Here is a 12,436-nt window from a genome sequence, read left to right on the forward strand (position 1 = left end):
GGTTTAGGGGGCAAACACTTTTTCACACAGGGCCATGTAGCTTTGGATTTTTTTCTTCCTCATTAATAAAACCCTTCATTTAAAAACTGTATTTTGTGTTTACTTGTGTTATCTTTGACTAATGTTTAAATTTGTCTGATGATCTGAAACATTTAAGTGTGGAAAACATGCAAAAAAGTAAGAAATCAGGAAGGGGGCAAACACTTTTTCACACCACTGTATGTTTTAAAGCCCCTGTGAAAGCAGTGGTCGAAACATGTTGGCTCTTTTAATGATTTAGCCACTACAATAAAGTGGCCCCCGGTTTTAACAGATCTGGGGAAAACTGCATTCTCCTACTCTGTACCTTGGACATGGAACAATCTTCAAAAAGATCTAATATTAGAAACACTTACATCTACTGATGAATTTAAGGGCATCATAAAAAATGTGGTGACTGAGACGTGTGCTGGTTTTTCTTGAGAGGCCACTATGTTTGAATAGTTGTTATTTTATTGTGGATTTTTGTATTATATGTTGTCCATCCATCCATCCATCCATCCATCCATCCATTTTCTAACAGCTTATCCTCTTGAGGGTCACAGGGGGGCTGGAGCCTATCCCAGCTGACATTGGGCGAGAGGTGGGGTACACTCTGGACAGATTATCGCAGGGAGACAGACAACAATTCACACTCACATTCACACCTACGGACAATTTAGAGTCACCAATTAACCTATCCCCAATCTGCATGTCTTTGGACTGTGGCAGGAAGCCGGAGTACCCGGAGAAAACCCACTCTGACACAGGGAGAACAGGTAGGCATTTATAGTGCTCGTAAGGCGCCATAATGAGGTTCTTACTGCAATGTACTCCGCCCTGAGACAGGCATTGTAGCAAAAATGTAGCATGGAATAAGGTAACACTGTGTGTCTGTTAAGCAGCCTTTGTCTTGATGTTTCCCCCTTCTGGCTGACCAGAACTTTTCCCCCATGTCAAACATTTTGGTGCAGAGCCACACCCAGCACACTCTTAAGCCATGTATTATATTTGTCTTTCAAAAGACATGCATATTAAACACTTACTCCACAGGCATGTGTGGATAAGCAAACTGGTAGCGTTTGCTAACTTTGTTCACTAGTTAGATATTCCCGCTGCCGACTAGTTGCATACACCGATGTGTATGTTCAATGACCTCTCAGTGCAGCACTGGATTTTAAATCATTAATACAGGGCTATTTCATGTAACGTTAAACATATCTTGGGATTTTTCTGAATATATTTTAAACAAAAATTCAAAACTTTTCCAAAACATTAATTTAATTCCAAACCATTTCCAGGCCTGGACAACTGTTTTTGTTTTCACAATTGTTCCAGGAATAAAATAAAACCAATTAATGGTCTTTGACTTTCAATCTGCTGATTCTACACTCAGTTTTTCTTTAAAGAATTCTGGTTTACAATGAATAATGAAAAGCATTTATTCAAATATTACACGATAGATAATAAGAAGATAGATAAGTGCAAACATTGCATCTCAGCCCAAGAGAGACCAAGTGAGAATACATAAATACGGCTGCAGAAATAATGTCAGTTCATCCTGAAACTCCATTTTGCATGCTGAGAAACTCCTGAAAAACAAATTAAAGTAGAATTACAGGTCTGTTATGTTTTTATAACAAATCAATTAACTGATAATGGTGAAATAAAAAGGTTCACAATCTGAACTACTATGATGAACAGACAACTACTTCAATGAAACAAACTTAATATTTCTACACTGTATAGCAGATTAAACTGGCTCCAGGATATTATCTTACCTTTAGGCAGCTTGGTGATGGGGAGCCGTTTGTCAGCGTTTTCCCTCTTTGATGCTCTCTGTGTTTCATGTACTCACGAGCGAGTGAGTCAGCATCGTCCTGACTGAGGAGCAAATAAAAATACTTACAAATCTCAGATTTAGAAAGGTCAAACCTATACGGGTGGTTTTTGTTTTGCTCTTTATCTGTCAAACATCCTTAGACACTAGGTGGGGTGAGCAATTACACTGGACTGGAAGAGCTGAATCTAGTCTAAACTGCAGTAAGGCTCAGTTTCAACTCACAAATACAGTTCGTCAGCTCAAAAAACATGCAGACTGTGTCTTCAGGGGATAAGTCTGATGTAAAACTGACAAAATACAGTTGTGAGTAACCTTGGTATTTTTCAACCTGGACCTATTTTACCATGAGACTAATAGAGACAAAAATTTTTTGAAGCTGGTCAAGTGCTGAGCAAGAGGGCTGCAGCCGGCAGCGTCGCAACAAGACAACAATTGAACCATTTGGGCTATGTTTGCACTGTAAATGTACATCTACTAAAAGTTTTTGCCACTGACAGGCTCAGATTGTTATTATGAGTGTCTGACAACATTATGGAAAGGATCCCTACAGAGATAGACCCCTTTTTTAAAGAGTAAGATCCTTTTCCATTCTTTATTGTACACCATCCAAAGTCCTAAATGAACTCCAATACATCCAGAACTCTGCTGACTGTCTGCTCACCCATTCCCCCTCCCGCGATCACATCACCCCTGTCCTTCAGAACCTCGACTGACTCCCTGTTTCACAATGCATCCAATCCAAAGTCCTTCTCCTCACCTATAAAGCCCTCCATAACCAGGCCCCCTCCTTCCTCACTGACCACACTCCTTCCTGCCGTCTCCGCTCCTCTGTTGCCAACCTCCTGACTCCACCACTCAGGACCAAGCACCGGATCTGGGGTGGCAAAGCCTTCTCCATAGCTGCTCCCTCCCTCTGGAACTCTCCCCAAACACATTCAAGACTGCACCGACCTAACCCGATTCAAATCACTCATTAAAACTAATCTTTTCAAAACAGCTTTTAATGTGTGAATGATGTATGTATTTATAGTAGTCTATTTTATGATCATTTTTAACTAATGACCATGAAAAGCGCTCTATAATTAAAATATATTATGATTATTATTTTGTTTAACCAGAAACACCCCTGAAATCGCTCAAGCCACCAGATTCCATTTAAATAATCTTAAATTGGTGCTGAAAAACAAATTTACCAGTTCTGGCTGATCAGGTAGTCCACCAAGTCTTTCACCTGGTTAGGTTGGCCATTCGACACAATGAGCTGCTTCAGATGCTTGAAATGTTTGGTCTTCAGCAGTTTCTGGTGCTGTCCATTTTGGCTGATGAACGTCAACACAGTCTCCCTGATCTGAGGAATCACGGACACAATAATGTGAAGTCATATCATAATGTGTATTATACAACAGTTAGTTCCGACCGAGTAATTTGATTGGACGAGAGGCATTTTACTGTTACAAGTCCCAGTGCTGATACAGAGTATAACATCACTGGGACTTGTAACAGTAAAATCACTCCGCTCACAGGTGTTATAAATATAAATACAACCATTAATTAACCAACTGTCACACTCACTACATTGACGCAAACTGACACTATAGCGTTACACCAGGAAGATGGATATTTTCCCCAAAATTATAGTTGAATTAAATTATGAGTGGTCGTCAGGAGAGGACAAAGAAAAGGAAAGCCAGGACTCTTCTGTGCAGACCTCCAGGTGTGTTTGTGTAACATCAGCTGACCTTGACAAACTGGAGAGGAGCAAAAATTATGCGAACACGGTCAGGAATTATCAGTGATCATCTGATGAAGTACTGATGAGGATGAGGGAGAGTGGAAGCTGAATCCGGCCGTGCCAACATCCAGGTTTTCCAACGTTTCATCAGCCCAACTGGACAAAGTTGCAGATCAATGTAAATACAAAGTAGCTTGTGAGTTCCTGGTGTGAATGTAAATACAAAGTAGCTTGTGAGTTCCTGGTGTGTGTGCTGCGTTGCCTGGCAACAGACCGGGAGAACTGTTTTTTTTTTTTTGTAATTGTCTTCGGCACGAGGCCGCAGGCCGAGTACCTACGACCGAATCACACCCGTGACGATATACAGTCTAACATCGCTCCCTCTCATGTGATATTGCTTAAATACAAGTCAATATAATTTAAACAAGAAGAAATGGCAATTAAGTTGGAAAATGCAAATACATTTCAGTGCATGAGACACCCCTTTCACCTATATTTTAAACAAAGTCAACACCTTTAACATCTTCACACCATCTCATCATGTAATTTCCTGTTTAACACCTTTACTGACATAGGGCTGACAACAAAAGCTATCGATGTTTTCCTAATAAAGTATTTATGGCAGCAAATACTTTCTCATAGGATCTGTTTCAACGACAGTTTATGTTATATGTTGATTATTATATTGAAACTATAAAGGTTTTGCTGAAATCCTGTGACAGTCCAAATATAAATACCAAAGGCTGAAATAGCAGTTGAAATAAAAGCACTGAAAAAACCTTAAAAGTTTCGGTTTACATGTGAGCAGTAAAAAAAGTTGAAGTGTCAAAGTAGGTGGTATAAAGAGTGCAAATTCACATCTAACCTGTGAGGGAACGCCAGCTAACTCCCCGGTGTTCATGAGCTCCTCCACCTGCTCGAGGACAGCGACTGGGTTACACTGAGACAGAAAACCCTGGAAACAGCAACAACAGAGTGATGGTCAGGATGATGTGACTGTAGGGTCTGTACCCTTTAGGTCCTAATGCAAACAGTTCCTTCTCATATGATTTATTGACATGGACTCACTCACCTGGATCTGCTGAGCCTTTTTATCGGCACAGGGGATGAGAAGGAGAGTTCCCAGGGCAAAGGCGGGAAGATTGAACTGTGCAAAGCGATTGGCAATTCCTATCAGGTCCAGATTCAACAGGAAAGGGCACCTTGGAAAGAAAGAGACAGTTGGAATAAACATGAAGACAATATGACACATTATTTAGGTTGCTGCTGCCTTTTGACATAAATTCCAACATTTAGTAAATCAAACCTGGCTGCATGAAACATATTAAATTGGCACAGAATGATACATAAATTAAGGGAAGCGTTAGATGGTGACCTTTATGAATGGGGGCCAGATTAGATAATGTGAAAATACCTAGGGGCCAACTGCTTCCTGCATCAAATGGGTTATTAAAAATAAAAAAATAAAAAATCACAAACAAACGCAACGCAACTTTTTCGTCTTTCAGTAAAAATGTATTAAACTTCCCACGACTCCTAGCGTGTCTATAAACTGTAGTACTGTCCTGCCATTGTGAGGTGAAGAGAAAAAATGCAGAGTGATCTTGCTTGATTAACCAATATTGTGTGACAAGCCACATATATATTTTCTGTGGAACCATCTTCCAGTTTCAGTCCTGGAGGCAGACACTGTCTCCACTTTTAAGACTAGACTTAAGACTTTACCTTTTGATAAAGCTTATAGTTAGGACTGGCTCGGGCTTGCCTTGGACTGCATATCGCTACCTAGGCTTCTTCTCCGGAGCCTTTGTGCTCCACTGTCTGACAGGTCCCCTCAAATCGTGGCTACGCTCAGATCGCGGGTCGTGGGTGCCCAAAGGACAGAGGGATGTCATATGCTATAAAGCCCTCTGAGGCAAACTGTGATTTGTGATATTGAGCTTTATAAATAAAACTGAATTGAAAATTGAATATAGTATGTTTTGAGAGTCAAGCCGAGGGCCGTTTAAAATTGGTCTACGAGACCAAATTGGGTCCCAGGCTGGACTTTGGACATGCCCTCTTTAAATATACTAATGCGTGTACTGGATGTTCATATTCTAGCAGTTCATGGTAGTTCTTTAAAGTATTCAGAACAGTTGGTGGTGACTAACTGAACACGAGTAAAGCATACTTGAGGAGGAGAACAAAGGTCCTGTAGAGCGTTGCCTGTTGATCAGGACTCAGAGGAACAGAAGCTGTCAAAAAGAAAACAGATCAGACATTAGAGAGGTGTACTGAACAGAGCAAACATGTTTATTAAATTCAAAAATTACCTTTTAGCCAATCAGTGTCAATTAATCTACCTTAACATTGTATAATAAAGGTCAGTCAGCATCAGGACACATAAATCTGTTCTGTTAACAGGAGTGGATTCACTATTATCAGTACCTGAGACAAAAGGTGCCAGTATCATACTCCTCCAGGTCCTGGAGAAACTAGAAATCTGGGGAGAAAATAAATAAAATTAGCTTTGCAACCCCTTCTCTATTATCATTTGTTTACTGTAGCTGTGTTTTTTTTGCTCCACATCTGCTCCAATGGGACGTCAGATGAGTTAGAGGTTACATCACTATTTAACTGCAAAGTCCCTGCTGTAATCAACCGGCTCTCTGAGTCTTGGCTCTGGTGCAGGTTGCGTTTCACATATTTTCCTTGTAATATTTTGTAAAAATCAAGACATTTAATACACACTCTGGGACCACATTTTACGTCACTTCTAAAAATGTGGTGAAGTAATGGAGGATATGACGACATTATTTGCATTCCTTGAAATGAAAGCGATGACGTTACCTCCCAAAGAGCAGGCACAGCCACTGCTGCCTCGAGCACCTTCTGGAGGTGGTTGATCTGAAGAGGAAAACATACATGCAACAGAGCTGTCTTTATTAATGTTCCATTCAGCAACTGTACATAGACTGGAGAAAAACTAAAAAGACAGACATCATGTGTGAGAGATACAGCCTTCAATTATTTTTCGATAGAATTTGCCTTCTTGAAATGAAGACTATTTGTGAGAATAGAGAGGTGAAGTTCTTCTGGTGGATCAGTATGGGACCACACATGGGACCTTATTTAAAAAAAATTTTTTTGATCCTGTTTGAAATGTGCCATGAATTACACATACGATGTTTGTCTGTTTAAAATAAAAAATTTGGCAAGTCAAGAAGAAAGACAATGAATGATAAGACGGCAAAAATACATAACTAGAACGACTACACACCCAAAAGTTGCAAGTGATGTCAGAGCTTTTTCGCTGAAGCCACAATGCCTGTGTGTTTTGTAACGGGACATACTCACACAAGCATTGCTGCATCTTTCACCTCTTGCAAAATTTTTTCCTTGTTCTGGTAGAAAAAAATGAAATGTGCCAAGGTAGTGGCCAAGTTGATTATGTATAGGCTATTGCGGGAGACTAGAGATGGAGTTCACTGAGCAGTTTCACACAAAACAGAACTACGACAAACTGCGGCTTTCTCAACTTGTAGAATTATCTCTTAAAAAGACAAATATCATATGTGTAATTCATGGCACAGTTCAAACAGGATCAAAAAATGGTTTCTTGCCACTGACAGCCATTCATACTTTTTCCCAAATAGGGTCTCATGTGGGACACCAGATGGGGAGCGACTTTGCCTCTCAATAAAAAAGATTTTTCTGATACACGTCTCCTCACCAAGTTGAAGCCCAGCAGCTTCTGAAGCAGACTGTTCCACAGCTGAGGGTCGTACACCTGATACTCCAAGCACAGGTCTGCCACCAACCGCACCGCCTGAAAGGACAAAGTTTTCAGCTTCAGTTTTCCTGCGTGCAGCTTGTGTTTATGTTTCTAACACCATGAAGCTAAAATGAAGTAACTAGTAGCTGTTTTCAGTTAAGACGTACCTGTGGCTCATGACTGTGGTTCTTCCACAGCCCTTTAACCAGTCCCTCTTTGGGACTGCTGAGGAAAGACTGCACCGTGTAAGGGATGTTCAATGCCTCCAGTTGAGAGACAAAGATGTAGCACTTCAGGTAATATCTGCGTGTGAATATAAAATACAGAAACATCAACACAAACAAACAAACCCCTTAAATTAACTTGCAATTAATTATTCCATCAGGACTATTAAAAGAATTTCCTATTACTGAATTTTGGTCCTGGGGATCTGCAACTGAGTCTCCAGAGTGGCTGAATCAGCGAGGCGGACGAGGCAAAGCAGCACTCGCGTCCGATGGCAGAAGGTCAGACGAGGCCCAGAAGTGCTGAGGGGCTACAGGAGGAAACCCCAAAACAGAAATCAGCTGCTTTCTCTGGACACATTTTCAATTTTGATTCACTGCAGTTTATTACTCACCCAGGTTTCAGCAGACAGGATAGGGTTTAGAAGACGGACAGCGTCCTCCATGGGGCAGGACTGCAGCATGTACACCACCCTGAGAGCATCACATAAACACAATAAACAAGAAGCTGACACATTCTGGTGACACAACTCTTTGTCCAATCATTGTGGATGTTAAATAAATCTGTGAAAGAAACAATTAAGACAGGGCACTGAAAAGGACAGTTTCATTCTGTACATAAAAAGTTCTCTACAAACAGATGATACAAACTAACTAATTGTAATTTTTATCATTATAAAAAACATAAAAGGTTATTCAGAAGCAAAATGCTGCAAAAAGTAACAGCAATGTCTCTACCTCATTAAGTCTGGATCCTCCTCGATATTGCTGACACATTCAGGATTACCCATATCCTTTATAAAAGCAAAAACATGTTTGACACGTTTCTTAACGATCGACTCAATGTCCCAAATTTAATAAAACACAACGTAAGCAGATTAATAGGTGATGAACATAAACTGTGACTGGCTATGAAAAATAAGGCTCAGAGAGACAAACCTTGGTGACAGCAGGGCCTGTTTTGCAGATCCATTTCTCCAACATCATGTTGCGGATTTTCAGGAGATCCACGTTGTTGATGATGGCTATTTCCTTAACCACTGCATGTATATCTGTTTAGAGGCAGATGATCCAATTCAAATTACTTTCTCCCAGTTACAACATGTCAAACCATTTTCATATACAATATAAAGCAGGATATTGTGGCTTTAATAAGTAGAAAATAAGGTAAAAATGCATTGTCATAAAAAGCAGTGCAAAGCAAAATGGAAAATGTAACACACTTTAATTCCAGTAGCCATTTTCAGCACATAAACTGATCTTATATAGACACATTGCTTTACTTCAGCTTTTCCTGCAGACTGCTGTGACAAAGCGTGCTCACCAGGATAAGTTTGACCTCCTGAGTCTCTGAAGCGCTGCTCCACACCGCTGTGCTCATACAGGGCCACAATGAGCCTGGCTGGCAGCCCAGTCAGTTTCAGATGCTCCGGGCTGTTCAGCTGATTGGTTATCAAGGTGTTCTCAGTAGCTGAGCGCTGAAACTGCAGCTTCAGCTTGGACAGAAAGGTCTCCCCTCTGGCACGCGCTGCCTCCTGCTCAGGATTAGAGCAGAGCAGATGATGAAAAACTAACCACATAAAGATGTGAGAGATTTAAAGTTTATATGGTGTAAGGTGAAAATCACAAACACTGACCTCAAGGTTTGGATCCTTCAGCCAGGCATCTCCAAGAGCCAAGCAGAACCTAAGAGACTGTGTCTTCTCGTGGCCTGTAGAGAGCAACAAACAATTCAGCACACACATATAAACACACAAGCAGTGTAGCAGCGGGCGGTATCTAATCTGCAGGTCAGACCTGGTGGCAGCTCCTGGGTGATCTTGTGGGCTGTGGCAGCCGCCCACTCTGGGCTCTGGATGCAGTGGATGTACTTCATCATCGTCTTGGCCACCTTGAAAGTCTCCTTATTGTAGCCATGGCCCTGACCTTTTTTCCTCTGCTCTAACAGTAAAGGCTTCAGCTTCTTCTCAAACACATGGTTCGCTGCTGACATGTATAACTTGTCGAGGCTCACCTGGAAAGAAAAAGGAAGGTGTGAATCACCTAAAAACAGCCAAATTTTATGGATAAAGCTTTATTTTTTCCAATTATACAGAGTACAGGCGTTAACACAACAGTGGCTTTTTTCCCCTGTGCAAATAATGCTATTCAACCATTTTATTAAACATGGGTTGCAACTGTTACAAATTCGCCTCACTGTGAACACTGCGGCCAAGTATTTCACATTTTCGTGCCATTTATTTATGATGCCACCGGTGTGTAAAGGCCTTCAGGCTACTTTTTATATGAGTGTGCTTTACCTTCATCAGTTTGCTAATCAGAAGAAGTGTAGGGAAGGTCTCCTCACTGAGCTCAGGAGCTAAACACAGAAACGAACATTTTAGTTTCCATAGTCTCCACATATTTCATTAACTCTTTATATCAATACATCAAAATTATATATAATAAAAACAGGTTTGGCAAATACATTTACAGGTGTTTAAAGTTTTGTCTATCACCCACTCACACTCACAGTAAAATATCTGACATTATGTTACAGTAGGATCTCATATGACTTTAGTGCAATTTCCTCCTTGTAGATTACACCTGATACCAACAGGCAACCAGTGGCGATCTAACAAAATCTGAGTAATTTTAGTTTGTCAGGGTTAATACTGAAACGTTAAAATAAGACAACTACAGTGGCTAACTCACAGATAATCTTCCAGTAATGTTTGGTCTGCATGAGCAGGTGGAAGGGCAGTCTGCTGTTGGACAGGAAGTTTGGCAGCAGTCCGTTTTCCAGAAGGTACGTGTTCTCCACGTCTGATGGAGGAGAGACGCGCTTGTAGGACTTCAGGTGCTGAAGGAGGCCCATCGCCTATGGATTACAAGACACTGGCTGCTGGTCTGCACGATAGATTTTGGAGACAATTAACTATTTAATTTTTAAAGTGCCAATGTGTTATTTTTTTACCTGACTAACAGAGAAGGTTGTCACATTCTCATCTGCAGCCTGTATGATCTTCAGCACGACTTCGAGCCTCTCATAGTTGTAAGGGCTGAGCTGTGGCAGAAAGGCATTTTGCAAGTTAGGTGAATAGCCAAACTTTGGTATACAGCCAAGGATTTTCCTTAAAAGCAATGTATGGACTCGTACAAAAGTAATCCCTCTCACTCATCACACATGTCCCACTAGAAATGCGTGGTGACGTATTTATCTGCAGCGACTGCCCGTATTTCCTTATTTTGGTGTGGTCAGCACTTTATAAAAAGGTAGCAACAAGTGCTCGTATTCACGGAGCTTCTTATCACAAAGAGTTGCTCCTAGTGACTAAAATTCTAAGAAACTTTTTAGGATTATAATGTTTTCGAAGAATTCCCTTTACAGTTCAAATTACATCCTGGTAAACATAACATCTTTGCCCTTAAAAGAACTCCTAAGGTGAAAAACTTTTACAAGTAGGGAGGAGGACTCTTAAAGGACTCAAGAGTTTCTTAAGCAGATGAAAAAATTGCGTAAAGACAGGGAGGGGGGAGAAATATTCTCTTAACACTAAATGACAGTGAGTTTGTGCAGGGAGAATGTCTGTGGTCAAACTCATTAGAGGTGTACTCGCGTCTCAAAATAATGACATTACGTCAGAAATTAAAGTGAGCACTAAAATATCTAGCAAGTGGCAAGAGCGCATCAGTGCTGCAGTGATTTGGGTCAGTCTCAACTAATTATAGCACTTTCAGTCTCATATTGTGATGTAGCCCATTTCAGTTTCCGCTGCATTTCAACACCCTGCAGGCTCAAGGGCAACCAATCACTTCTTTTAAGAAATGCGTCATACTTAGCGACAGGGTCGACCACACTAAGGTTTCTGTCCCTTTCTTGCTCAGTGTCTTGCTCAGAGTTTCTCTGAGAAGTTTCCTTTATCATGCCTGAGCTCAGACTCCTTGCTAGAAATCTTAACCTGAGTTAGGAGCTCTCTGAAAGTATTCTCAGAATGTTTGTGAGTATCGATCCAGGTCCCGGACCTTAAGCAGCACACTTTCAAGAGGAAGATACGAAATAATACAAATACAGCAATGTCAAATACCAGCTGGACATAGCACATTACAAACGAGAGTGAATCTGAGGTTGGCTTTCACTTTCACTGCTGATACTGCGTATTAACAGTAACTGACAACTCCTGCATGGTAACTGTTGGTTACTTGTTTCAGTGGTCGAGTTTAGAGTTGTCTTGAATCTGTTTGCAGTTGCAGTGTAAACCAAGTAATGTCAGGAATTCTGGGTAAAGTTCAAGTGATTGGTTTGGCAACAGGAAGTAAATAATACATCTGTTGTTATTTAAAAGCTACACTATATTAGCATGTAGATATTAGGACTGTGTTCTGGTGATTCGATATGTATCACAATACAGAGGTTACAATTCAATATACTGTTATTCTGAAAGCAAAGCAATAAAAATTTAATTAATGAGCTAGCAGAGCGTCCTTTATGACTCTCTCCCATTTCATAGGCCTGTGTTCCTTGTGTTTACTCTCGCGACATGGTCTTACGTTGTAGTTGAAGAATACAACATTGTTATTACGCGGTTGAGGATTTAAACACAACAGAAAATTAATTAATTAAAAAACAATAGTGTTTTTGAGAATCGATTTAGTATCACAAAACATAGTATCGCGATACTCAAGTAGATTGATAGTTGAGCGTTTTTCTTGATTACTGTAACTCTCTATTATCAGGTAGCTCTAGTAAGTCCTTAAAAACTCTCCAGCTAATTCAGAATGCAGCAGCACGTGTACTAACAGGAACTAAGAAACGAGATCATATTTCTCCTGTTTTAGCTTCGCTGCACTGGCTCCCTGTAAAATCCAGAATTGAATTTAAA

The 12,436-nt window shown here is 40.5% G+C and overlaps 1 protein-coding gene across 2 annotated transcripts in view; it reads right to left on the bottom strand.

Annotated features, from left to right (window-relative positions):
- Positions 1–154: 154 nt before the first annotated feature.
- The window catches only part of kntc1 (kinetochore associated 1), a 30,927-nt gene continuing 18,645 nt past the window's right edge, over positions 155–12,436 (bottom strand). For both annotated transcript variants that reach the window (XM_050051712.1, XM_050051711.1), the window contains exons 43-62: positions 10,531–10,620; positions 10,269–10,434; positions 9,875–9,933; positions 9,372–9,588; positions 9,212–9,285; positions 8,899–9,109; positions 8,514–8,626; positions 8,313–8,368; positions 7,970–8,048; positions 7,761–7,885; positions 7,518–7,653; positions 7,309–7,404; positions 6,426–6,482; positions 6,024–6,078; positions 5,767–5,830; positions 4,666–4,795; positions 4,459–4,548; positions 3,055–3,209; positions 1,800–1,902; positions 155–1,610 (exon numbers count right to left, since the gene is read on the bottom strand). In XM_050051712.1, coding sequence (XP_049907669.1) covers positions 1,575–1,610; positions 1,800–1,902; positions 3,055–3,209; positions 4,459–4,548; positions 4,666–4,795; positions 5,767–5,830; positions 6,024–6,078; positions 6,426–6,482; positions 7,309–7,404; positions 7,518–7,653; positions 7,761–7,885; positions 7,970–8,048; positions 8,313–8,368; positions 8,514–8,626; positions 8,899–9,109; positions 9,212–9,285; positions 9,372–9,588; positions 9,875–9,933; positions 10,269–10,434; positions 10,531–10,620 — 2,112 coding nt within the window. In that variant the 3' untranslated portion in view covers positions 155–1,574. The remainder of the gene's footprint in view (positions 1,611–1,799; positions 1,903–3,054; positions 3,210–4,458; positions 4,549–4,665; positions 4,796–5,766; positions 5,831–6,023; positions 6,079–6,425; positions 6,483–7,308; positions 7,405–7,517; positions 7,654–7,760; positions 7,886–7,969; positions 8,049–8,312; positions 8,369–8,513; positions 8,627–8,898; positions 9,110–9,211; positions 9,286–9,371; positions 9,589–9,874; positions 9,934–10,268; positions 10,435–10,530; positions 10,621–12,436) is intronic.

Source organism: Epinephelus moara, chromosome 8 (genome assembly GCF_006386435.1).
Source record: "Epinephelus moara isolate mb chromosome 8, YSFRI_EMoa_1.0, whole genome shotgun sequence".
Lineage (NCBI taxonomy): Eukaryota > Metazoa > Chordata > Actinopteri > Perciformes > Serranidae > Epinephelus > Epinephelus moara.